At 50.3% G+C, this 27,253-nt stretch overlaps 2 protein-coding genes across 6 annotated transcripts in view; one reads left to right on the forward strand and one right to left on the reverse strand.

Annotated features, from left to right (window-relative positions):
• The window catches only part of LOC112429437 (fructosamine-3-kinase-like), a 598,793-nt gene that overhangs the window by 563,932 nt on the left and 7,608 nt on the right, over positions 1–27,253 (reverse strand). For 4 of the 5 annotated variants that reach the window (XR_011613966.1, XR_011613964.1, XR_011613965.1 and 1 more), the window contains exon 3: positions 26,856–26,968. Coding sequence is in view for 1 of the 5 variants with exons in the window: in XM_071080228.1 (XP_070936329.1) it covers positions 208–228; positions 2,271–2,352; positions 4,951–5,093; positions 26,856–26,897 (288 nt within the window). In the remaining 4 variants the exon portion in view is untranslated. Of the gene's footprint in view, positions 1–103; positions 229–2,270; positions 2,353–4,950; positions 5,094–26,855; positions 26,969–27,253 lie in introns of those variants that run through there. The other variant, XM_071080228.1, reaches the window with a different exon arrangement.
• LOC139355312 (ral-GDS-related protein-like) lies at positions 9,348–18,399 on the forward strand. Its single transcript, XM_071080205.1, has 10 exons — positions 9,348–9,550; positions 9,988–10,095; positions 12,019–12,191; positions 13,554–13,747; positions 13,888–14,204; positions 14,946–15,161; positions 15,528–15,631; positions 16,132–16,201; positions 17,763–17,837; positions 18,320–18,399. The coding sequence occupies exons 1-10, from the start codon at positions 9,410–9,412 to the stop codon at positions 18,356–18,358; spliced, it is 1,437 nt and encodes a 478-aa protein (XP_070936306.1). The 5' UTR covers positions 9,348–9,409; the 3' UTR covers positions 18,359–18,399.

The following is a 27,253-nucleotide window of genomic DNA, read 5'->3' on the forward strand; positions in this document are numbered from 1 at the left end:
GCGGGGACTTCAGGTCTCAGGAAGCTCAGGGCATGGGAAAACCACACAGACCCACCTTCCTGCTCCACGTACCACAGCCATGCCCACTGTGCCGTGCCATCACCAGATATCTCTCAGTAGGTGACCAGAAGAGATTCTCACTCGTGCAAGGGACTTCAGGGGCCTGAGCCAAATGGTTTGCGTGGCTGAGGTACTGTCCTGGGAGTTCTAGGGAAACTGATTCTGGAGCTAAAAAATAATGACACGCCGCGCTGAGAGACGCCGCCCACCCTCCACCTGCTGAGGACTTCAGCTCCCACCTTGTGTAGAGCCTGAGGCCACTCCCAGGGAGGTTAGTTAATTAATTGGAAAGGAGCCAAAAAGGAAGAAAAAAGAAAAATAATAAGGAAAAAAATGCATCAACAGCCTCCATTTGCAAACACTCTCGGGCTGGATGAATGCAGCATTTTTAGGAAATGAGCAATAATTTACTGTCTTGTTTTTTTTTTTTTTTTTTTTTTTTGAGACGGAGTCTTGCTCTGTCGCCCAGGCTGGAGTGCAGTGGCGCGATCTCGGCTCACTGCAAGCTCCGCCTCCCGGGTTCACGCCATTCTCCTGCCTCAGCCTCCCGAGTAGCTGGGACTACAGGCGCCCACAACCGCGCCCGGCTAATTTTTTGTATTTTTTTTAGTAGAGACGGGGTTTCACCGTGGTCTCGATCTCCTGACCTTGTGATCCGCCCGCCTCGGCCTCCCAAAGTGCTGGGATTACAGGCGTGAGCCACCGCGCCCGGCAAATTTACTGTCTTGTTAAAGAGACTGACCAAGGGTGCGGAGCAGAGAGCCGGGCCATGGGGCTGAGAGGAGGAGGAAGGCTGTGAAGGGCTCTGTGCTGCTCTGATGCCTGGAGATGGTCCTTCCTAGAGAGGAGTCCCTGGAGAAGGGAACCCACAGCAGGAACAGGGTCACATGTCTCTAAATCCTTACGTGGAGCTGGGTTAAGACCCGAGAGCCCCTGGGCTGGGCGTGGTGGCTCACGCCTGTAATTCTAGCACTTTGGAAGGCCGAAGTGGGCGGATCACGATGTCAGGAGATTTAGACCATCCTGGCTAACACGGTGAAACCCCGTCTCTACTAAAAACACAGAAAATTAGCCGGGCATGGTGACAGGCGCCTGTAGTCCCAGCTACTCTGGAGGCTGAGGCAGGAGAAAGGCGTCATCCCAGGAGGAGAAGCTCGCAGTGAGCCAAGATCGCGCCACTGCACTCCAGCCTAGGCAACAGCGAGACGCCATCTCCAAAAAAAAAAAAAGACCCGAGAGCCCCCAGGAGAGACGGAGAGGCCTGAGGAAAGCAGTGACTGTGGAGAGAAGAGGAGGGTGGCTCTGGGGGATGTTACCTGTGAGGGTGGTTAGAGGCCGTGTCCACCTCACTGTAGTCAGGTTGGAAAAGGGGAAAGTGTGTCCATGTGCAGGATGAGTGTCGATATGTCAGCCCTGGGCGCATCACTAGAGACACCAGGCTCACTCTGTGTGGCATCAGATGCTGGACCCAAGTGTGGATGGACTTGGTTGTATCCATCAGGATTTCCAGGCACAGAAAACAGTTTTGACTCCTGAGTTTAGTCCAGACCCTAGTGGGCTGTGCATTGGGCTCTATTGCCTCATCTGTCTTTGCCTTCCCAAGATGGCAGAGCCTGCCTTGTGTTAAGGCACCACCTGTTCACTTCTCTCTCTCCTGCTCATGGGCATGTCTTACTAAGTGGCAGGCGGCTCCTCCAGGGGCCCCACAGAAGCTTCTTAGTGGGAAGATGCTCACGGTCAAGGTCTCCAGGCCCAGGGGTTTTGTCTTACATGCTACTTATCCGAACATGGCAAGGAACTAAAGCAGCTTCCACTGCCATGAGTAGGAGCACAGTGAAAATCAGATTCAGCGCAGAGCCCTGCTGTTTGCCTGAGTCTGGGCTGTATCTTAGGAGAAATCAGGGAGGTTTCCCAGCATATTGTATAGTCACCAACATGGAAGCCACTGCTCAGGGTGCAGGTGAGCCTGAGATACCCCCGGGGATGCACAGGTTGGGTGGGGACGGCGAGTCACCACAGGGTGCAGGTGAGCCTGAGATGCCCCCAGGTACGCAGAGGTGAGTTGGGGGTGAGGAGGCTGCCTGAGTCAGCTCAGGGTGCAGGTGAGCGTGGCAGATGCCCCAGGGATGCACAGGTGGAGGGTGGCCGAGTCAGCACAGGCTGGGAGAGGGAGGTTGCAGGCAGAGACAATGGTGAATGTGGGCACCCACCAGTGTAATGCTCATGGAGTCTGAGGCAGAGGAGCTGACACAAGCTGGAAACTGAAGCCTGGTGTCCAAGGCCTGCCGCAACCTATGCAGTGAGAGAGGAGCACAAGGAGTCCAGGATGTGGTGGACTCAGCCCCCTATCCCACCATGGGGCTGCAATGCCCAGGCCTCCTTTTCTTCCACCCTCTCCAGAGAAGAAGCTGCTTCTGCAAACTGTTTCCATCTGAGACTGCCCAGCCCTCCCTGAGTCCTGGGCCTGGGGGCTGGGATCACACTGCAGACCCAGGATGGGGAAGGTTTGCTTTATCTGTTAAGGGAGCCTTGGGAGGAAGCACCTGCCAAGACCATACAAAGGTCTCTGCTCAGAGACTCTGCTGGGCCAGAGAGGACACGGCGGCTGAGTCCCTATCGGTGAGCCCAGGGCCCAGCCCCGAGGCCCTGGCTCCTTACTGAGCAGCTGTGCAGGGACCACAGGGCTGTCCCCCCCATGCCTCTCCTGGTCACAGGACACACACTCCACCATGGTACAGAGATCTGACAGCCTAGTTGGTCTCTGCCATTCACCAGTCACTGTCTGCTCGCACATCCACAGTTCCACTCCCAAGCATAGACCTTGCCTTCAGTAGTCAACTCAGAAACCCCAGACACCATTTTCCATGCCAACTGGCCTGCCCACCACCCAGAAAAGCCCTGGACACTGTGCCATGTGGCTGGCCCCGCACTGGGCCAGGCCTCCATGAGGATAAGGAAACATGGGAGGTAGGAGGTCTGGGCCCTGCCCTGGGGAGGGAGAAGGATGGGACACAGGCAGTGGTCACTGAGCAGAAGAGATGGAATGAGCAGAGGATGCTGCCAGGCCGCTGAGTATAAGGAATCATACAGCTGAAGCTGTTCATCTGACATATACCAGAAACTAACACAAAATAAGAAAATAAACAAAACCAAACAATCCAACAGAACTTGGGCAAAGAACCAATAGACATTTCTGAAAAGACAGGAAATGAAGTAACAGATAAAGGAAAAGGTTGCCCACATCACTAATCATCACAAAAATGTAAACCAAAGCCATACTAAGACAGTGTCCCCATCCACATAAAATGAATGTTGCCAAAAGCAAAAACAGAATTTTTAACAGGCAATCACCAGCATGGATCTGCAGGCAGGGAACCTCTTAGACACTATGGGTGGCAATGGAAATTGGTGTACACACTACGAGCAATAGTCGGCAGTTCCTCCTCCAACTAAAAATACAACCACTACGTCATCCAGCAATCTCACCACTGGGAAATACAAAGTACATGGATGTATTATGCTCCCTGATTACAAATGACATAGAAGAGCTACAGTGATCCAAACAATATGGTATTGGCATTAACACAAAAATACAGAACAACAGACACAACAAGGAAGCCAAATACCAAACCCAAATTCATATATGATGGACACATTTTAAAAAGATACACCCAGGGGATGGGAGACTCTGGGCTGCCTTCGGTAGGGCTGCAGAAGTGTCCTGGGGGGACCTGCAGCCGCCTATCAACTGGGTTCTGGATGGTTTCTACTCCATGAGGATTTCCAGAGTATCCCTCAGCCACCGTCAGAGTCAGGAGGGCTTCAATGGGGCTGCAACCATCTGTCCCAGCCTTTCCTGTCTCCATGACACACCGTGTGACCTTCGTATACTGCAATATGTAGCTGCGTGTACTGAAAGTGTACAGTTAAGATGACTTGCAACCGATGCTACTCTAAGTCTTCCAGAGATTTTTCAGATATCCCCAGACCAAAACAAACTAGTGACATTTCATGGTTTTGCAAACCTGAACCAACAACTGCACAGAAACAGCTCCCTATGCACCATCAGACACTCTCCAGACTCACCCCTCACTCACAAATGTAACAAACGGACATGAACTCTGGCAGTCTTCACTCCTAAGGGCCACTTAACAACCTCTATGGGTCGGGAAGCCTTTGATCTGGGCCAGGCTGCCGACCCACAGGGGTGAATTGTGCCTCTAATGCTGAGTAATGCTTCCCCTCACTGGACTAACCCACACCCTTGCACCAAGAAGGGCCCCCAGGGAAACTGCTGACATCCAGGAGCCCACGTGGAATGTTCCAGCAACCTGGATGGCCTCAGCTACCTCTAGTACCAGCCTTTTCCTCTGTGGGGCTCCCTTCCTGGCTTTTTCTCGTGCAGACCAATCTAAAGTGGCTGAGATGTCCTGCTCCCTCAGCCTCCCGGGTCACCCTGATGGCACAGGCATGTATCTGCACTCAAGTATGAGGTACCCATAGAACGAATTCCCTGGTGCGGGGGACAATGCGTGGGGCCTCCACCCAGCCAACCCCAGATAAAGAATCCAGCTCTGACACAGCTCAAAGACTGTGCGGTGGACCTGGAGAGACGCTCTGGGCCTGTGTTCTCTTCTGGCTAACTGGATTCTTTGGAGGATGACTGAGACACTGGGCTTAAAGCTCTCAGCCTAGGGCCCAGAATGCCACACGGAATCAAATCAGCGTGACCAGGGACCGAAGTCCTCTCCTTGGCTGGAAATGGGGGATCAGGGTTGCAGAGACAAGCAGCACAGAGCGATGCCTGTGCCATCAGAGAAGGGACAGGGGATCTGGTCCACCCTGGGCTCCTTAACCTGAGCGCGAGGCCTTGCTGGACCCTGAGCTCACCTCCACCTTGGCAGTCCATTGTGACTGCAGTCCAGTGGGGTCAATGTCTGCCCTGATGCTGGAAACAAGTCCTGGGAGATGCGGAGGGCATTCTGTAGTGGCAGGCAGTCTGGGTGGTCCACAGGTGTGTGCTTCAGCAGGTCCTGGTAAGGGATGAGGTGGTGAATTGGGGGCCGTCTGTTTGGGGCTTAATGAGAAGCTCCTGAGCAATGCTCAGTTCTCACCAAAAGAATTCAAGGGCAGGCCCTCAGGGACCCACACTCTTGCCAGCAAAATGTGAACAGAAAATTAGAATCGGAGCAGCAGGGTTGACTCTAAAAGGGCCCGGCTCGCTTTTCTCCCAGCTGCAGTCATTACTCTTTTCCCCTGGCAGAGGCAGCCAGGTGGAGGCTCATCTCACCACGCAGCTGGGAGAGACACCCCTCTACCCACCCTGCAGCTGCTCCAAGGATCCTGGAGACCAAAAGACAGCGGTTGGGGAAGTAAGACGTTCCTGCCTGCACCAAGAGAGCAACTGGCCAAAAGCCAAGCTCAGTAGCTAAGCTCTACTGAGGCCTTGGCCCTGTTGGCGTGGTTACCACAGGTCAAGGCAGGCATACTCAGGGCCCAGGATCCCTCTGCCCAACTTTTCAAATGGTCTGTTCTCAGTGACTCTGGTGCCCTCCCACCCTGGGCTCACTCTTCTGAGAAACCCCTAAGCCCTCTCTGGCCCTTCAGGGGCCATAACACCCATGTGTAGGACCAGGATGCTCTGAGTGACTTACTTGGTCAAGGGGCTGGTACAGCAGAGCTGTTGGGGATGGCAGAAAGGAAAAGGACAATGATATACAAAGAACCACTCAACATCTCAGAGACCAGCTTTGTCCTCCACCTGCCGTGCTCCCCACGTGAACACCTGCTTTCAGGAAGCCAAAGTGGGTCCACAGCAGCCTCCACCTCTGTCCTCACTCCCAGGGTAGACCAAGCAGCAAGAACAAGTGACACACAGTCCTGGTGACCCTGTCCCCTTCCTACCCATGTCTACTCTCCCACCAGACCTGGCTTCTTCAAGGGCTGCCCCAGTCCTGTCCAGGCCTTACCTGGCTCAGAGCAGATGATCCCCTGCACCTCCCAACCTGAATCACACAGCTACACCCAGCACATGCTACAGAGGCCCAGCACACTCTGGGTCACATCCAGAAACTCCACAATAGGGGAGGAGACATGCTGTTTCCCAGGAAGGGCAGCTCCCCAGGCCTGGTCATTCTCAGACTCCTCCAGTCAAAGGCCGGGCACAGCCAGCTGGGATCACCATGCTTCACTCTGACCCACACGACTGACCTTGCCTCCTCTATGGAGAGACCCCTCCACACAGCCTCAAACCCAGACATAACAGAATGGAAGAGGCTGGATGCTAGGGAGGCCAGCCAGATCTCCACACAAAGGCTCTGCTCTTAAGAAAGAGGCAGACTTAGGGGCAAAAGTTTCCTGAAGCAACTCAGGTCAGGCCTCACATACAAGAGCCCCCAGGAGACTGCCAAGCCACCAGCTCAGCCAGCCAAGAACCCAGGGCCACACCCTTCTGAGACCCAGACACCAAGTGAGGATCTCTGGGATTCAGCAGGAACAGGTGGATGTGACAGCTGGCGGACCAATACTTCCCAACACCCTTCCAGCAAGCAGCTGTAAGTCACCCTCCCAAGGAGTCACTCCACTTCGGTCCCGCACCTGGGTGCCTCTGTCCATGGAGTCATGATCTTTGGCCTCCTGCCATAGGGGCAGTGGGAGACAGGATGGTGGCCTGGGAAGAAGGATCTTAGACTGGGTGTCCCATAGGACCAGGTTGTGACAGATCCCACAGCCAACACTCATGCCGCAGTCAGCCCTCAAACCCAAAAACTTTCTAAAGCCCTTAATATAAATAGCCTATACACTGCTAAGCAGACACTTCAGGGAACAATCTGCTGGCTGTGAAGAAGATGCAGCCTCAACAGGGTTCCATGAGCCTTCTGCAAGCAAAGCCTTCTTTGCTTGGATGCCCAGTAAAAGCACTAGGGAAGCTCTTAAAAGATAAAGGGACACAGGCACAGTAGTGCAGGTGTGTAAACTGAGCACTGTGGGAGGCAGAGGCAGGAGAATAGCTTGAGAATAGGACTTTAAAAGACCAGCTGGGGAGGAATAGTGAGACCCCATCTCTGCAAAACACAACAATTAGCATGGCATGGTGGTGCAGGCCCATAGTCCCAGCAACTTGGGAGGCTGAGAAGAGAGGATTTCTTGAGCCTGGGAGGTCAAGGTTGCAATGTCCATGATCATGCCACTGGGCTACAACCCAGGCAACAGCGCAAGATCCTGTTACAATCAAACAAACAAACAAAAAACCAAAGATGCCTATCTCCTGCCTCATCAAATAAACGCAAATCTCTGCAGGGTGACACAGGGTATTAACATTTTAAAATTTTGCCTTTGCTGAAGTAAACGTACAAGTGATGGCTGAAAAGCAATGCGTTATGTAAATATACTTTCTATGACTTATTTGTAGCCCTTTCATATCTAGGAATTTCTACAGACCCTCTCTGTTGGCTTCGGAAGCCAGAATGGGCAGGGCCAGGTGTGAGGTGTCCTAGGACACTGAGAGTAGAGCACAGCTCCCAGCTCAGGGGGACCCATGTCTGAGGCTAAGGCACCCAGCTGGGGCTCAGCATATCTTCAGAGGAGAAATCACACCTCAGAACCCCAGAGACTCAAAACAAAGCTCGAGTTCAGCAGATACCTGCCAGTGGGCCCTGGATTGGCTGCCCCAGGGAAAACTGCCATTGCACTGTCAGCTCCCTCCAGCCCTCTCTCAGGTCCCAGCAGGAGTTGGTTTCCCACTAAGCTCCGAGGTCTCAATAAATGGCATGTTGAACCTCAGAGGAGTTATTAATAGGTCTACAGTTACCTGAAGACTCCACCTGACCAGGGCCAAAAATGAGTCCTAGGAGGGCAGCCAGGAAGAAAGCAGGGCAGAGAGGAAACACAGGGAGAAGGGGCCCTGGGACCACGACAGATATGGAGGGAACTAGGGGAACGAGAGCAGCCCTGATGATTGTGCTCCCCACAGCCCCTGCATGCCTGTGTCCCCTGAGAATTCAGGGTCAGGAGCTCACTCTTGCCCTTCACCTGTTCCTGGGCTCTGGCAGGCTGGCCTGCTTCCTGCCCCAGCCTCACCCACTCTCCGCACTCCTCGCCACTGCTGTGGGCAAGCTGATCTCTCTGGTTTGCTGGGCTCCCACTCTCTGCCCAATGGCACCGAGTTAACTTCTTTGCATGCTTTATTTTCTGTGATTAAAAAGGGAAGCAATTCTCACTAATGCCATTTCCCAGAGGAGAAAACAGGCACAGGGATGTTCTATGACATCCTCACGGTCACCAAGGTACAAGTGGGAGCTGGGCTTTGAATGGTAGTCTACCCACGCTCCTAAATTTGAGCCATCCTCCAAGGAAAGGACAGTACCTGTAAAATCTCAGTAAATGGGGCGGGATTTTCCTCACTAGGGCCTGACCAGGCTGGTACCCTGGTATCTAACTTCCAGCCTCCAGAACTGGGAGAAATACAAATCTGTTTTGACGAGCTCCCCAGGCGACAGCTCTTTGCTGTAATAGCCTGAACTGTCCCAGAAGTGCTATTCCATTATCTGTGTCATATTCCATCATTCAGAAGGGAGTCATGAACCCCTCAGTGCTGTCTTTGTGGATACTGCCCACCCAAGGCTGAGATGAGGCATAGGGTCTGGGTCTAAATAAAATGAGAAGGCACTGGAAGGTGCAATGTCAGAGCAGGATGTCTGAATTTCATTTAATCTCAACCTCTACTGGTGCAGCATGAAAGAGGAGGCAGAACAAAAGTGGATTTTCTGAGAACACACTGTGGACCCCAGACCCACTGGAGTTGTATTCCATGCTATCTCTCACCCCTTCTTGTAGTTCTTCCATCTCGAAGTGTATGCTGTATCTACAAGGACCACCACACCATGAGTCTTTAAGATCTATCTCAAACACACCTCATGAGTTCCCCAGGAAGGAGATGCTAGCATAAACCCCATTGTGCAAGCTGGGGAGGCCCCAAAACACCAAAGGAGTTCTCTAGGGTCTCACAACTGCTAACATAAAGGTTTTTTGACCCAGCACTGGCTCCTCAAACCTGGGACCCCGGTTATATCCTAGTCTTCTCTTCCCAAGGTGCTGAAGGAGCACACTTTTGCATAATGGTGAACAGGTAAGGAGTTGATGGGGGAGGGTGAGTGGCCAGAAACCCAGAGGGACCTTTGAGTAGGTCTTATGGAGAGGAGGAGCTTACAGGATGGAACCTACAAGATGTGACCTCACTTCCTTACTGACAGATCCCCAATAGAACTTAGAATTCTGGTAACTAGGCACCCATATTCTAGAGACAGCCCCATTTCCAGCTCACCTGGTAGGCGACGCTCGGGAGAACAACATGTTCTCCTGCTGTGTCCCGACGTGCTGCCGACCTTCTCGTTGCAGAAGAGGCCAAAACAAGACTCTTTCCCGAGAATATAGACATTGGTTCAACCCTCACCCTCGACGCCTCTGGCCCTTTGCCAGAAGGCACCCACAGGTAACACAGGGCCCAGGGCAGGCCCGTCCAGGCCAGGTCTCAGCTCTGCTCATCAGGGCAGTGCCGAGCCCCTCCCGATGTGTTTGAGGGAAACAGGAGATGAGGGGCCCTCCCTGGACAGGAGCAGGTTGGTTGTCAGGTGTTTGGAGCCTAGTAGGTATGTCAGGTTCGCAGCCCAGACCATGCCTGGCAGGATGGGAAGGTGAGGGTCGAGGACATAGTTTGTCTGCTCAGATCTGAATACCAAGACCTCAAGCTTCATCTGCCGAAGACCTCAACCTTCTCTGGCTGGGAGGTCTATGCAGATGCTCCATGTCCCAAATCTTGTTGAGGAAGCGGGAGGCAGGGAGGAGTTTTAATGGGTGTGTCCCACTGTGAGGTCAGCCAGGCAGGCCACTGACACCTCTTGGCCCGGCTCTGGGGCACTCTCTTTGCAGAGCTCCACACAGCAGATCAAGCAGGAGCTGTTGGATGGATTCCATTTCTCCACCTTCTTTAAAGGACAGGTGCACCATGCCACCAACAACTGCCAGTGCTGGTCTGGGGTGAGACAGGGCACAGAACAGTCTCCATAGACAGGGACTAGAGAAAACCAGGGTGGGCCGAAGACTCAAACATGAATATGGGGACTCCCTAAGCTCTAGGGCTTTCACACTTGAGTGAGCCAGTGTCCTCTCCCAAAGAAATCTGGCTGCCATCAGTCCCCAGTGGCAACTTGGTTACAGGCAAAGTCCCTCTCGCCTATCAGAGGAAGATCAGAGAAAATCCATCTGTTTTCACTTTATGCTATGCCAGGAGTATCTCAGCATGTTGCCACAAGAATTGAGTACAGTGATAACACTGTAGCAACACACTCATATTGTTATCATTTTAACTCCCCACCCTAAGTGGATCTCTGGCAACAGGCAGCTCCACTGCCCTGCCAGACCTCCTCTAGGATTTAAAATCCAACACTTTTACACAAACAAGGGGGGCAGTGGGGGGGGGGGGGCGGATCATTGATTACAACAAAATAAGGTGAAGCTACTCTATGCATCTGTCTTTAAAGTGTCATCTCACAGAACTCATCCCTGCAGGCCCATCGCGCAGGAGCTGCACCCTCGCATGCCACTGTAATATTCCTTAAGGGAGGCCATGCTCCACAGCGGGTCAGCCTCTCAGTGCTGGTGGAGCCTGTTGTGATAAAATTCCCTTTCTAGGCAGCCTTTCTGCAGGGAGCATAATCCTATATGTGTCCTAATAGGCTGGAGCAGTTTCCCAGGGCTGCCATAACATGCCACACAGACTGAAGGGCTTAATCACAGAAATTCGGTTCCTCACAATTCTGGAGACTGGAAGTCCAACATCAAGCTGTCAGACTGGGGTGGTTTGTCTGGGCCTCTCTCCTTGCCTTGGAGATGGCTGACTTCTATCTCAGTCAGCACAGGGTATTCTCTTCAATGTCTCTGTGCGCTCACCACCTCTCCTTGTAAGAACCCCAGGCATATTAAATTAGGGGTCACCCTAATGAACTCAGTTCACCTGAATTACCTCTTGGAGAACTCTGCATCAAAACAGTGAAATTCTGAGTCTCTGGGGTTGAAAATAGAAACGGTTACATTTGGGGGAGGGGACACAATTCAACCCATAAAATATACAAATCCCTTGCGGAAGACAGACACCCGGGAAAGGGATATCTGGGTGAAAAGATATGCAGATAGCAAGTTTCCACAGCTCTAGCCAGCTGACTTTCCAAAAGGGCTCCAGCTGGTCACACAGTCACCAGCAGCCTCTGAAAGTAGCTGTGTCTCTGAACACAGCCTCCCCTGAATACTAACATTCTTTTAACTTTTTGCCAATCTGTTGTCTGTGTGGCAAAGAAAATCACCTTGTTTCATTTCCACTTTCAAACATACATTTGCGTAACCTTTCACGGGTTCCATACCTGCCTGCAGTTTCTCTTCCCCGAGTTGCCTGGCAGATCCTGGGCCTTGGGATGCGCTTCCTCCCACGCTGGAGTCTTTCAGCATTTTCCCCTGGCCTAGGGCTGGGATGGCCGTAGCTGTTTCTCCAGACTCACGTTCAGGCAACAACAAAAACAATCATATCCCTTTAAGTCACAGTGTTCTTCTAGAGCGTATTGTCCTGTGCCCTGTCGCTAAAATGAGGAGGGGACGAGGCCTCCCCAGGCCTTGAGGACTTGCAGGGACGATGCTCCTCATGCAGGCTGTTGATATACACGATGCCATTGCCCCACAGATGACAAACACTGTGAAGATGACTTGAAGGCATGAATCGTTTTATCATTCTCCATCCTCACATGTAATTTTACCCTGAAAGCCTAGAACCCTTTTCACCATGGGCACCCAGGTTCTCCACATACACAAGTCCCTGAAGGGTTGGTACTTCTTAGTGTGACTTCCAGATCCCGATCCTCTGGTGGTTCATGGTGTTACCATTGACTCCCATGTCCCTCCTTGTCCCCACAGTATGGAAATGAGATCTGCAGGATGCCAACTTTCCAGCCCGGCACAGGGGAGAAGCTGTTGGACTCCCTGGTTCCAGCCTTGCTAACTAAACCCATCTCCTCCTACGCCACCTGCCTGGGCCCCTCCTGGGACTTTATCACCATGCCACACTTTTTGGAACTACTGGTTAGAACGTGAGTGTCCGTCCCCTCCAAGGCACGGAGGTGTCTCTGTCCCCTACCGGCTGTGTCTTGAAGATGCAGCTCTCAGAGCCTCAGGTGGCTCCTCTGGAACACAGAGTAGTGAGAAGATGAACCTCACAGGGTTCTTGTAGGGACTGAACGATCTAAGACATGGTTCCTTAGAGCCTAAAACTCCGGAAAATCTGCTGGGGGTGCTGTGATTTATGTTTATTACTTTTCCCCTGCACAGAAGCAGCTCTCAGCCTTCTGCATCAATGGCCCATATCCCTCTCTGTTTGGAAAAGCTCATAGAGAGCAAGTCTGCAATGGCATTGGTAAATGATGTCTGAGATTCCTTCTGGCTGCTCTTTCTTCTTGACACAGACAGAAGAGGGGTCCTTTGGTGCTGAAAAAGGAGCCTCAGGCCCACTCAGATATCTGGAGAGGCTCACTGGCATTCTCCTATGGTTGGTGTTCACTCATTCAACACATACATACAAAACACCTGATTTGTGCAACGTTCTTCTTGTGGCTTGGCATAATTTCATAAAGCAGATGACAATCCCTGGGACTCGATTCTACTCAGGAGTCAGGCACTCACAGTTGACAGAATGAACAGGTCATATCTACAGAATGTTAGAGGTGAAACACTCATGGCCTCCTCTATGTATGGTGGCATCCTCCCAGACTCTGACTAGAATGATGGAGCCCAGCAACAAGTATAAACTGGGTGGATTTAGGATTCTGAAGGGCTTTTTCACCCACAAAACATGGGGCAAAAATGTAGACTCTGACTGGGGAGAGACTCAAGGAGCCCTGGGGCTCATACTTCTTAAAATTCCCACGAGAAGGCTGACATCTGGAGACTTCTCCTGCAAGAGGGAAATAGTGAGTTCTGTAAATGGAGACTTAGGTTCCCCACAAAGTAGAGGTGAGGCTGGGGTCACAGCTGGCCATCAAGAGACCCATCCCAAGCACCGTGACTCCCCATCTCTCCCTGTCCTCCTCCACTCTACATCTGCCCCTATCCTCCTAACCCTAGGACCAGCAGACCCAGAGCTGGAGCTTTGATGAGCAACCTGCTCACAAATCAGCCTGGAGCTGCAGTCTTGAGTGTCCAGGTGCACAGAGGTGTGCTCCAGGGCCTTTGGGAAGAGAATGCCAGTGGGACACCGGGGTGCACAAGGGTCTGTACAGTCCTGCTGCATGGCCAGGTCTGCCCCTTCCAGGACAGCACTGATGGCTTGGGGTATGGTGGGGCTGTCCTCTACACAGGCAGCAACAGGCCAGGGACCCAGAACCACACAAGGGTGCCCTGGAGGGTTGTGTGGGAGAAGGCCAGGCCTCTGACTCAGCTGTCCACTCCATCACCAGCACCACGACCTCCATTTTGTTCACCTGGCCCCTTGAAAACACTTCAGTTTGCTATCAGCCCCCACAACGGTCATCTTTCCGGATAAAGCTGGCCTTCAGGAACTTCGCCTGGCCTGGACTGGGCGTGGAGGACCACCAGGAACTTGTTCTAGGCCAGTTGGTGCTTCCGGAGCCCAACGAGGCCAAGCCAGATGGTGAGGTGGCTTGCAGTCTGAAAGACTTTCCGGGGGTGGTGGTTTGGGGATACAATTCCCTTACATTCCATCCGGTCATTTCTGTGCTTGGAAAGCCCAGTGAAAAGTGACTGGTGTCATGACCTTTTCTCCTTTTCCAGATCCTGCTCCACATCCTGGGCAACACGCATTAACAATGCTGGCCCTGGAGCCAGCACCACCACTGCTGGCGGACCTGGGGCCTGCTCTGGAGCCAGAATCACCTGCAGCCCTGGGTGCACCAGGATATCTACATTCAGCACCAGCACCAGCACCAGCACCAGGGGAAGGGCCCCCTCCAGGGACACTGCTGGAGCCACAGTCAGTCCCAGAGTCACCCTGTCCCTGTCCTGTAAAGAACCAACCCCCTGAGGAGCTGCGTGACATCACGACCTTCCCTCCCAAGCCGCTGGCAGAGCAGCTGACCCTCATGGATGCGGTGAGCAGCTGGGCTTTGCAGGCTGTGCCTCTGTCACCACCTGTCTCAGACCAGCCTCTCTCTGAGGAGTGGCCAATGCCCTGGGTCGAATGTCAGCCCCACTTCTTACCAACCATGAGACCTGGATGAGTTTCCTCACCCACAAGCCTTCCCTGTCTGCATGTGGACAGCAGAGATGGGACATCGCCCATGCCAGCTACACAGAGTGACTATGCAGACTGAATGACAGGGGATGGACCAAAAGCAGGACAGGGCAGGTGCTCACTGAGGCGCAGGCAGGGCCATGGGTCACTCACCCAGCTGCTCAGGAGCCTCACTACCCTCAGTGCTTATTAGGTACCTATGCATACTAGATTCTATGGCAGACAACCAAATAGAGCCCATAGTTGCAGCTGCCACAAGGAAATTGCACCAGTATGGAGAGAAGGAGAAGAGGGCTGATTGGGATGGGAGGAAGACGAGGCCTTAGGACGGGCAGGCCTGAGCCACTTGGAGAAAATGTCACTCTCTCTCCCCACTCTTGTTGGGTTCTGGGCCATGATGCATTCAGGGCCCTCGGTGGGCAGAAAATCAAACCCAGGGACTCCCACACATCTGGAGCCCATTTTAAACCTTTCTGAGCTCCACTTCGGTTCCTGCCAGAGACCATGGATGACTGTGAGCTCAGTCCCTGCCTGGGACCGTGGGTGACTCAAGAGTCGGGATGTGCTCTATCCGTGATACCCTCCTCCTCCCCAAAAGGAGCTGTTCAAGAAGGTGGTGCTCTACAAATGCCTCAGCTGCATCTGGGGTCAACAACAGAAGAAGCAGAATGAGCACGTGGCACCCACAGTTTGTGCCACCATCGCACACTTCAACAGGCTCACCAACTGTATCACCACCTCCTGCCTCGGGGACCACAGCATGAGGGCCTGCGACAGGGCCAGGGTGGTGGAGCACTGGATCAAGGTGGCTAGGGTAAGCCATGGTTGGGCCTGAGGATTCCCTCTTTAAAAACGGGGAACTGTCTCCTCCATCGGCTTTCAGGATTGGCATCTGTATCTCTGGCCTGAGCCCTGCACATCCGCTAGGCCTTCTTGCCAGAGCTTCACTGCCCTTGACACCCATGGCCCAGTGGGGGCTGCTCACTTCCGACCTGGGCTCTCCCTTGGGTTAAACTACAATCCTCCTAGATGAGTGACATTCACTCGGCCCCAGGTGTGTCCTCCTGAGGCTCCCTGGGCCTTTGCTTCGACCAGGAGGGGAGATCTCAGCAGAGGAGGCTGAGGCTGAAGTGGGTCGGGCTGCAACTCTGGACCTCACAGCTCACTCTTCCCTCTCCAGGAGTGCCTAAGCCTCAACAACTTCTCCTCAGTGCACGCCATCATCTCTGCTCTGCGCAGCAACCCAATACATCGGCTACACAAGACATGGGCAGCAGTGTCCAGGTGAGGGGGGCTCTCTCCAAGGGAGCACCTGGGTGGACCTAGGGACCCATAGGTCTCCCCATGTGCCTTCAACGATTCTGAAAGGTTCTTGGAGACCAGGGACACTGGAGGTAGGAATGGGCTGGTGGGTGTGGTCACTAAGCTGCCCTGGACTTCTAGGCAAGGATTTCCAACTCGGGACTAAGGATTTTTAACCATCAGGAACAGACTAGAGCCAACTGGAGGGTGTCAGGTGTTTGCACCCAGCAGTGGAACTGTGTCCAGCTGGAAGCTAACTGTGAACACGCAGGGGCTCATGTGAAGTGGAGATGGGCCAGGGGAGGAGCATGACAGGTCCCACCCTGGTCCTCTGGAGCCCTTGTCATCAGAGGACCCCACTGGAAACACTCACTCAGGAAGTTGGGATTCTCTGGGTTTTCAAACAAAACGGATTGGATTGGAACTCACAAATCTGCCCAGTTATTCCCAAATTTACTCTTCTTTCTTTCCTCTGTCCATAGCAAAAGCACAAAATATCTCAAAGAACTCTGCGAAAAAGACACTGCAGTGAAGAGGGACCTGCTGATCAAGGTACACTGGAGTCTGGGAGATGTGGGACAAATGTTTAAGGGTCAGAGGAAAGAGTGAGTTTGGAAGGGCATTGGACCTGGTGTGCAGTGGTTATTTTTTGTTTCGTTTTGACTTACATACTAAAAGTGGACTTGAAAAATTCCCTCCATGCCTACCTTGGGCCAATAGGAAGAGAGGTGTGTGGTCCACGGGCACGTGGGGGCACAGGGGCCGGAGGCCCTGGAAATGGGATGTGGCAATGGCTGCTGGGCCGCGGAGTGGGGGTGATGAGCTGCAGCATTAGCAGGGCTCTGGTTCCCGCGCTTGTCAGTGCTGCTGGCATGGAGCTTCCTCCAGGCTGGGGGGTGGTCATGGTAGGTGGGACTTTCTTTCTTCCTCAAACTGGCCAGCAATTCCTCAGGAAGCCAGGCCTCTGCTGCTGCTTCTGTCTGCAGCGCATCTCCATGGGTAGTGGCCTCTGCCCACACTGGGGGAGAGGGGGAACAACAACAGGGGAAGCTCATGTGCCAGGGAGTCCAGTGGACCGCCCAGCTTTGGGTACCAATGGGCATACTTGGAACAGACATATGTGTTTGCCGGGACTCCCTGCTCTGCCCTTTGCAGACACCCGAAAACGGTCATGTCACAGGATTCTCACCAGTTAGCAGTGACACAAGCTCATGACAAGTATCCGGGGGATTCATGCATTCCTAGGGGACCCTCCCTGACCAGATCTCAGAATCCTCCATGCAAATGAGAAGGCAACTTGTCACCCAACCCAAGATTCTGGAAAACCCAACCATGTCCATCAGAGAATGACACCTCAGGAGGCCACTCCCTGCGTGGAGGAAGAGAGTTCTGTGCACAGAACTCCCCTGGGGGATCGTTGGCGAGGCAAAACCTTTGGCATGGCTCAAACCCAGTTTGTGTGGCACAGACTCCAGTGGGGCTCGGATAGGCAGGTGCCACTTAACCAGGTCTCCTAAAATACCCTGTCCCTTTCCCATCACGACTGTGCCTGTCTGGAGACCTAGACACTCAAGAGATTCCAGAGAACATGACCATGATGGGTGGTGGTGCTGGGATATGGGGTGAAGGCAGCGGGACAGAGCTTCCAGGATGGGGAGGAGGCGCCTTCTCTTTCGGGTCCCTGGGGAGTCACTGCCCACTGTGGGTCTCTGTTTCCTCATCTGGAAAATGAAGGGATGCTGAGCCTGTAGTGCAGCCCTCACAGGATGGAAATGAGATTCAAGAAAAGAAAATAATTTGCTGGCGCTCATGCCTGGTTCTTCCTCAGAGGGATGAGGGTGAGAACAATGGCAACAGCTACAGGAAAGAGTACTCAGGTGGCCTTGTGAGGTAGCTGTGGTTTTCATTGCTCTTTACAAAAGAGGATACAGTCTCAGGCACGCCCAGTTGCATGAGTGGGTGACACACACACGGAGTGTGGAGCTGGGCCAGTGGTAACAGCACCGTGCCAGGCGACTCACACCAGTCCCTGGGGATCCAAGTGCGGGGTGGCTAGGACGTAACTGGGGGAAGGGAAGAGAGCCTCACTGTCTCCGTCACTGACACCTGGCAGGCGGGGAGCTTTAAGGTGGCCACCCAGGAGAGGAACCCCCAGAGAGCCCAGATGAGGCTGTGGAGGCAGAAGAAGGTGAGTGAGGCTTTGGCATGGAGAGGCTGCAGGGGATCAGAGGACAGGGCTCCCTTCCCCGCCAGCTGGAGGCCTCCATGTCAAGACCACAGGGACTTCCTCCCCAGCCCTGTCCTCCTGTGGATACTGGGTCTGGAAAACCTCCATTTGAGAGACCAGAGCAAGGGTCTGGGAAAGCTGGACTCAGAGTGGATGTGGGGAAGGGTAAGGCTGGGACCACATGCCCTTGTGAATTGTTAAAATCCCACCATAGAGGTAACTAGGAGTGCTTGCTAGACTTAGAGGTCAGCTGGGATAGAGGAGGCAGAGAATTGGGAAAGGCAGCTGAGTATCTTTGACTACTCCAACCGGGAGACCTGGAGAGGGGGGTTCTGGGAGACAGGGGCTGATGGGATTTCATGAGACAGAACCTTGGGCAGGCAACTGAGGGCCAATACTCATCACCACTACATGTACCAACTCCTCACCCATCCTTGGCACAGGGCGTGGTCCCCTTCCTGGGGGATTTTCTGACTGTGTGACAGAGGTTGGATTCAGCCATCCCGGATGATCTGGATGTGAGTGAGCCTGGGGCAGGTTGGTTGGGAACCAGGATCCTGAGGCTTGGGAGGAGAGGGTTGTGGACCGAGCCCTTAGATCTCAGCCCTTGGCAAACCTCCTCTCCTGAGAGCCTCACAGCTGCTCCTGTGGGTGGGGGTGTCAGGCCCATCTCATTACCTCTGACTCATAGAGGCTCCATAGCAGCCACCAATCCCTATTCCCGAGTGGTGAAGCTGCAGAGCTGCCTGACTGCAAACCTGCTGAGGTGTGGGCTGAGCTGGACTTAGCCTTTCCCTAGAGTAGTCCCGTAACAGGCCAGTGAAATTGAGCCTCTCCAAGGGCAGGCAGTTCCAGGGTCACTGAGCGCTTTCTTTCTATGAGAGATCTCAGTTTTCCTGTCTGTTATCACAGAGGGTTGGGACAGAAAGTCCCTGAGCCTCAGCTCCTATGCCCCTGCTCTAGAGCCTGGAGCCTGGGGCAGAACCAAGTCCTGTCATGTGCACATCCCCTGACTCTGGTGGCCCTGGCAGTAATGCAGCATGGGAAGGGGTGGGGTGGGGCTAGTTGTGGGCCAGGGACCTTTCTGATGGACTCTGTCTGCCTTCCAGGGCAACATCAACAAGAGGAGGAAGGTGAGCAGCTGGGGCACTCACGTTGGATGAGGGTGGGGATGTGGACGTCACAGTCCACCCTGGACACGACACTCCCTGGCTCCATCCTCTACATCTTAGGTTTACTGGGAGGGGTTGACACACACAGGAGGAGGAGACCTATCCCAGGGGAGAAAGCGGGAAATGGAATGGAATCAAAGACCAGTTCCTGCAGGAGGGGCTTTTTACATCCAACTCTGAGAACAGGCTGGGGGCTGCATGGGGCCCCCTCAGAAAACTGCCCCAGGCATCAGCCCCTTCTCCCTGCCTACCAAAAGTGCTCTCAGCATCTTCCACCCAGGCCCTGTCAGCAACCTCTCCTCTGTCTCTAGGAGGTCCAAGTTCTGCAGGAAATGCAGCTGCTCCAAGTGGCTGCCATGAATTACAGGCTTCGGCCTCTTGAGAAATTTGTCACCTATTTCTCAAGAATGGAGCAGCTCAGTGACAAGGAGAGGTGAGGGCCTAGCGGACGGGCAGAGGGTGGGAGAAGGCTCTCCATTTTTATTTTTAATGTGGTCTGGCTCTGTCGCCCAGGCTGCACTGCAGTGTCACCATCTCTGCTCACTGCAACGTACGCCTTCTGGGCTCAAGCCCTTCCTCAGCCTCTCAAGCAGCTGGGATTACTGCGGTACACCATGTCCCAGGACGTGGTACAGCATGTACAGACACCATGTCCTGTTGTTCTGCTGCTGTTGTTCTGGTACAGATGGGGTTTCACGATGTTGTCCAGGCTGGTCTCAAACTCATGGCCTCAAGCAATCCACCCCACACAGCCTTCCAAAGTACTGACAGTACAGGTGTCAGCCACCCCACCTGGCCTAGAGGAGGCTCCCCTGTGGACAGCAGCAGAGAGCCTATGGCCATGACTCCATGGCCAGCATCAAGCCCTGTTGCATGGGGACTGCTGGGGACCCAGGATTCCAGCTGGGCAGGCACTGAGAGGGGACCTGATGTGTGGCTCATGGTGGCCTCACAGCTGCCTCACTGTCCTGCAGCTACAAGCTGTCCTGCCAGCTGGAGCCCGAATCACAGTAGGCCAGTAACATCCTGCAGTGGCTGGGACCCCACTGGGATGCTGGTCAGAACACTGGCTCTGCACCATCCTTCACCTAGACCGTGACACCAGGGAACCACATCTAGGTGGCTGGCAGCTCAGCTGCATCTGGACCCTGCTCTTCAACATCAGCTGCTCCTCCTGGCCAGGATCAGGCCATGGGACTTTTGCCAGGCAGGCGGGAGACCATTTTATGTTTATTTTCTTTAGTGTATAACTAAGGGTTTTTTTCTTAACTTTCATTAAAATAAAATTTTAAAACACTATTCAAAATGTTCTATAGCTGTTGGAATGAGAAAAGTAACCGCAGTGCAGTAACCATATACCAGTCTTCAGGATTCATAGTCCAGTATGTCAAAATGAGGCTATGGCTGAACAAGTCATGGAACAGCGTTCACGTTATGCATGCTAATCACTCAACATTTTCCTTCTTTGTTCAAATTAATTATTGTTAACTCTGTTTAAGGAAAACAAACAAAACAAAACAAAAAAACCCTTAAAAATCATACATGTTACCCAATCTACCACACTTGTTCTACTGACCAGCTACTCTCAAACTTAAATTCTTGCCAAATTCAAGTTCCACTGGGGTACTCTACTTTCTTAAGGTTTAAATATTTAATGAATCACTTAAATATTTACTGAAGGGCTGGAGATGGGAGGTATTTAAGCAATTGGTAGGGCTGGCCTTCTCCAGAAGTCCTGGGCAGAAGGGAGCTGGCCATCAGTTTCCACGAAATAAAGGTAAACTTTTTCCACTATGGATCTTCCCAGACTTTCTGACACCTCTCCCCTAAGTGAACATCAAGGAAGGAGAAAATCGCTTGAACCCAGTATCTAAAGGATGTTCCACAGCTTAATTTGAGCACACCCCCATTGTGGTATATCAGACAAAAACAAGCCAAAGAAGTCAACATTTCGGGGTCTGAAACATGTAATACCCCCAAATCAACACCAAATAAACACCTAAACCCAATCCTGGAGCCGCAAAGCTCCTGTAAGAAAAGTGGGAGTCTATATCTCAACAAAACTTGTATCTCTGCACGCAGTTTGCAAAAAAGAAAGAAAACAAAAGCAAAAATTATCAATAGCAAGAAACCCTTAGACCACGCAATTGATTTGGCAATACTTTGTCGTATTTTTGATCTTTTTGGATGGGACAGAAAAATCACTGGTAACAATTGTGAATGAAAACACATGGGACTACAGAGCTCCCACATGGGGAAGAGAAACAATGAACCACAGAAGAAGACATCCAAAGGGGTTGTTATCTAATATGCATGAGAAACTAACACTACTCTAACTAGGAAAATGAACAAAACCTAATACCCAACCTAAAACTGGGCAAAGAACCTGAACAAGCACATCCGAAAAGAAAACACGAAATTAACTGACAGGTCAAAGAGAAGTTACTCAACTTCACTAATCCTCACACATATGTCTAAGTGCAAACCACTCAGATACCTCTCACTCTAATTAGAATGAAACTTAGCAAAAACAACAAAAACAGATACGTTCACAGGCAGTGGTCAAGGTAGAAAGGCAGAAAAAGGCACTTTTATACACTATTGGTGGGAATGTGCATCAATTACTATACACACAAAGTGAAACAGTTGAAGGTGTCTTAAATGTTTTACAAATACCCGTTCACTTAGCAATCCCACCACTGGTTATACACAGAAAGCACATGGAATCTGTTATGTTGAAGAGATACCGGCCTTCCTATGGTGACTGAAGCACTATGCACAATAGCGAAGGCATCCAATCAACCTACCTGTTCATGCACAGAAAAAGGGATAAAGAAACTACAGTACACAAAGGAATCCTCTTCGGCCACAGAAATTCATGAAACCATGGCATCTGCAGCAACGTGCAGAAACTGGAGGACATGACCTTCAACGAAATGAACCAGGAAGAGAAACGCAAACACGGCATGATTTCATGCATGTGAGAATGACATCAACTTTCTCTCTAAATGACTTTATCTCCTAGACATAGAAAGTTCCACAGTGGTGAAGAGAGGCTGGTGGTGGGGGAGCAGGGGCAGGAACTGGGAAACGCATACAATGTTACACTCAGATGACAGAAATAAATTCAGCTGTTCTACTCCCCAGCAGGGTGTCTTAGACTTAACAGTATCCCACCACATTTTCCAAAAAAGGCTGAAAAGAAGGACTCTGAATATTGCAACCACAGAGAACTAATAAATAATAACTACACAAGGTAACAGAGACAGTCAATGCCTTCCTTTGATCATTACACAAGGTATATATGCATGGATTAAAATGTCCCACTCTACTCTTTAATTGTATACTTTTACTACAGGACAAATTGTTTTTAAGGGCCTAGAAAGAAACAATGCTGAAGTTCATCTGAGACCAGGAAATGCCCTGCATTTCCAAAGCAATTCTGAGAAATCCAAACTACACTGGATGCATCACACTCTCTAATTTGAAATTTCACTAAAACTCTAGGAACCTGCTTCCGAATGGATGAGTGGAAGAGAACACAGAACCTGAAGTAAACCCACACACCTCATACCACCTGATTCTGGATGAAACACACAATAAGTAACAGGGAAAGAACTCCCCTTTCAATAGTCTTGGGATAAGTGGTGAGCCATATGCGGAAGAGTAAGTAACACTAGGCCTCTACTTCTCACCATCTACCAAAGTTCACTCAGATGAATAAAAGATGTAAATGGAAGACCTCAAAGTACAAAAATCCTACAAGAGACCCTATATCAGCTTTGATAAAGCATTTATATGCCTAAGACCCCACATGACACTGCAACAAAAGCAATAATCGACATGTGGGACCTGATACACTAAAGAACCACCACACAACACAAGAAATCACCCACAGAGTAGACAGACGACATACAGGATGCGAGAAAATGTTCCCAAACTATGCACCTGACCAAGGTCTAATATCCAGAAACAACCTTAAAGACCTTACACAAATCAATTAGCAAAACCCTCCAAATAACTAATAGGCAATGGATATAAACACACACTTCTCGAAAGATGATGTTCAAGCAAGCAACAAGTGTGAAAACATGCTAAACCTAATTGTCAGAGAAATATAAATCAAATGCAAAATAAGATATCACCTCACGCTGGTCAGAATGGTGATTACACAGTTTTAAAAAAAAAAAAGGACACTGGAGAGGCAGCAGAGAAAGGGGACACTGGTCCACTTTTGGTGAAAATGCAAAGTAGTTCAGACACCATGGAAAGCACTTCAGAGATTGCTCAAACAACTTAAACCGGAACTACCATCTGACACAGCAAGCCCACCACTGGGGTATACACAAAGGAAAATAAATCCTGTCCAAAACACACATGCACACAAACAGTCTTGGCGGCACACTTTACAATGGCAAACACGTGAAATCAACCTAGGTATCCATCAACAGTGGATCAGAAAAGGAAAATGTGGTACATACATACCACAAAAAACTAGACAGCCATAAAAAAAAAACAAGGAAATCATGTCCTTGGCAGCAACATACAAGGAGCTGGAGGCCATTATCTAAAGAGAAATAAGGAAAAAACAGAACACCAGATGCCACATGTTCTCACTTCTAAGGTGGAGCTAACACTGAATACACCCTACCATAAAAGTGAAAACAACAGACACTGCTGACTATCAGATGAAAAAGGAAGAACGGACTACGAATGGGCTAAAGACCTATCTCGTGCGTCCACCCACTTCCTGAATGATAAGGTCTCTGGGACCGCAAGTCTCAGTATCAGGCAATATACCAAAAGCAGTAAGTAATCTGCCTTGTACCTTTTAATCTATAATAAATGTAGAAATTATGTTAAAAAATACAAACTTAGAAGCTAAAAAAATGAATGAAAAACACAAACTTATAATTATCCAAACAATATTTTATTGGCATAAACTAAGGAAGTGGTCAGAATGAGTAAACCAAATACTCAACCCCAATGTACATATAGTGAACACATTTTTTTCAAAAGGACACCAAAAAGACAAAATGGGCAAAACAGAGCCTGTTCAATAGATGATTTTGAGCAAACTGAATATTCACATACAAAACGCTGAAACAGGACCCTTATGTCATGCAACACAAAAATCAATGCAAAATACATTAAAGACCTAAAACTCAATTCTGAAACCACAAAACTCCTACAAGAAAACAAAGGGTGTGCACGTATTTTAGAAAACAAATCCATGCAAGTAGGCTGCTATAGGTATTTAAAAAACACTAAAAGCAAACACTCTAAGAAAACACCCATAGACAATGTAATGGCTTCGCATTTTCACTTTTCAGTTGAGGACTCGGTTCCCCAGAACAGTGGGACGGATTAGAAGACCCAGATGTAGGCCGGGCGCGGTGGCCAAGCCTGTAATCCCAGCACTTTGGGAGGCCGAAACGGGCGGATCACGAGGTCAGGAGATCGAGACTATCCTGGCTAACATGGTGAAACCCCGTCTCTACTGAAAAATACAAAAAACTAGCCGGGTGAGGTGGTGGGCGCCTGTAGTCCCAGCTACTTGGGAGGCTGAGGCAGGAGAATGGCGTAGACCCGGGAGGTGGAGTTTGCAGTGAGCCGAGATCGTGCCACTGGACTCCAGCCTGGGCCACAGGGTGAGACTCCGTCTCAAAAAAAAAAAAAAAAAAAAAAAAAAGGGAAGACCCAGATGTAAACCTGCACACCTGAAACCATGTGATATTTGAAAAAAAATCAACAAAAATAAGCAATGGAGAAAGGACTGCCTATCAGTAAGTGGTGCTGGGATAAGTGGCTAGCTAGATGCAGAAGAAATAACACTGGGCCCCTGTGTCTCACCATGTACAGAAAGCAACTCAAAACGAATCAAAGATTGAAATGCCAAACCTCAGGCCAGGATTGGTGGCTCATGCCTGCAATCCAAGCACTCTTGGAGTCTGAGGTGGGCAGATGACTTGAGGTTGGGGAGTTTGAGACCACCCTGGTTGACATGGCGAAATCCTGTCTCTAATAAAAAAATAAAACTTAGCTGTACATGGTGCCTGTACTCCCAGCAACTCAGGACACTGAGGCAGGAGAATCACTTGAACCCAGAAGGTGGAGGGTCGAGTGAGCCAAGATCGCTCCATTGCATTCCAGCCTGTACAACAGAGCGAGACTCAGTCTCTAAATAAATACATAAATACAAAAAAATCCAAGACCTGAAACTATAAAAAAATCCTGCATGAGAATCTAGCAAATACCCTTCTCAACAGAGGCTTTGGTAAAGCATTTATATGTCAAGTCCCTAAAAGCAATGGCAACAACAGCACTTACTGGTAAGTGGGACCTAATACACAAAAGAGCTGCTGCACAGAACAAGAAAAAACCAACAGAGTCAACACACGGCCTATAGAATGAGGGAAAATATTCAACTATGCATCTGAAAAACGTCTAATATCCAGGATTTATCATAAAGACGTTAAACAAATAATATCAGAAAAAAAAAACCCAACTTATAAATGAGCAAGGGACATGAACACACACTTAAAAGGAGGTGTACCAGTAACCAATGAGAATAAAAACATGTTCGATCTCACTGATCATCAGAGAAATGCAAATCAGAAACATACTGAGATACCATCTCACACTGGTCAGAATGGCAATTATGACACACAGTCCACAACAACAGAGGCTGGTGGGGCAGATGAGCAAAGAAATGCAGGTCCACTGTAGGGGGAAATGCAAACTAGTTCAGACACCCTGGAGAGCAGTGTGGACATTTCTCAAACAACTTAAAAGAGAATTACCACCCAGCGCTGCAACCCCACTCCTAAGGATCTACCCAAAGGAAAATCCTTCCATACAAAACACACACGCACTTGTATGTTCACAGCAGTACTACTCACAATGGTAAAGACATGGAATCAGCCTTGGTGCCCATCAGCAGTGGATCAGAGAAAGGAAATGTGGTACATACACACCATGGAACACTACACAGCCATAAAAAACAAATCCATGCCCTTACCAGAAACGTGGACAGAGCTGTAGGCCATTATGCCAAAAGGCAAGAACAGAAAACCACAATTTTCAAAACAGCTACAAAGGTCAGTTGTGAATATTCTCTCCACAGAGAAATCATAAGTCTGGAGCTCACAGAGATGCCAGACACTGTGACTTCATTATGATGCTATGTTTACGCAGATCAAATTGTTCCTTGCACCTGCTGGTTACATACACATACTCTACAGCAATGAAATTGTTGTCCCATTTTGGTAACATGCGTTCTCACCAGAGTGAGATGATATCTGAGTGTGGTTTTGATTGACTTCTCATGAGGATCAGTAATGTTGATTCAGAATCTTTAATCTGTGCATCCATCTCAGGTCTTCACGTCCTTTGCCCACTCTTACACATCAAACTGAAACAAGCTCACAATAACCTGGCAAACATCACTAACCACAAGCAAAATGTAAAACAAAAACCACACTTAGACACCATCTCATTCTAATTGGAATGAGTGTTACAAAAAAAGAAAAAAAAACATTGAAAGAAAGGGAAATGCTGGCGTGTTTCCAGAGACAAAGAGAGACACTCTTCTCCACAGTTCGTGAGAAGGTAATCTAGCACACACACTACAGAAACCACTTGGATGTTCTTCCAAATCTTAAAAGACTCCAATTACCATTTCAACCAGCAATTCTACTACTAGGAATACACTCAAAGTCATTGAAATCAGGACACCAAAGATAGATCTACCCACCCATGTGGATTCCAGCACTTTTCCTAAGAGCCAGTGTAAGCATCAACCTACCTGCTTATCCACAGACGAAGGGAGAAAGAAACTGTTCCACATGTTCACACCGGGATACTCTTCAGACAGAAAACCACAATGAAATCATATCATGGGGAACCACACGGTTGCACCTGGAGGAGATGGTGGTAAATTAAATGAACAAAGGGGGAGAGAAACAAACCTTGAGTCATCTCACACATGCAGAATCTGAGAAACTATCTCAAACACCTGACGAGCACAATATCGGTTTCCTGAGATTGGGGGAAAAGAGGGGTAATGGGCATGGATTGTAAAAGGGTACAAAGTTACACATCAATGAGAGGAAGAAAATTCTGTTGTTCTATTCCACTGCAGGGTGACCAGGGTTAACAGTATCGGCACATCACTTTCAAAGCAGCTTGACAGAATACTGAAGG

The sequence above is a fragment of the Macaca nemestrina genome, chromosome 15 (genome assembly GCF_043159975.1).
Source record: "Macaca nemestrina isolate mMacNem1 chromosome 15, mMacNem.hap1, whole genome shotgun sequence".
Lineage (NCBI taxonomy): Eukaryota > Metazoa > Chordata > Mammalia > Primates > Cercopithecidae > Macaca > Macaca nemestrina.

Bases quoted from the DNA above. Each gene is read 5' to 3' on its own strand.
- LOC139355312 (XM_071080205.1), top strand. From the start codon at position 9,410: ATGTTCTCCTGCTGTGTCCCGACGTGCTGCCGACCTTCTCGTTGCAGA. The intron at 10,096-12,018 runs GTGAGACAGGGC...TTGTCCCCACAG, and splicing joins ACTGCCAGTGCTGGTCTGGG to TATGGAAATGAGATCTGCAG. The intron at 12,192-13,553 runs GTGAGTGTCCGT...CTCCATCACCAG, and splicing joins TTGGAACTACTGGTTAGAAC to CACCACGACCTCCATTTTGT.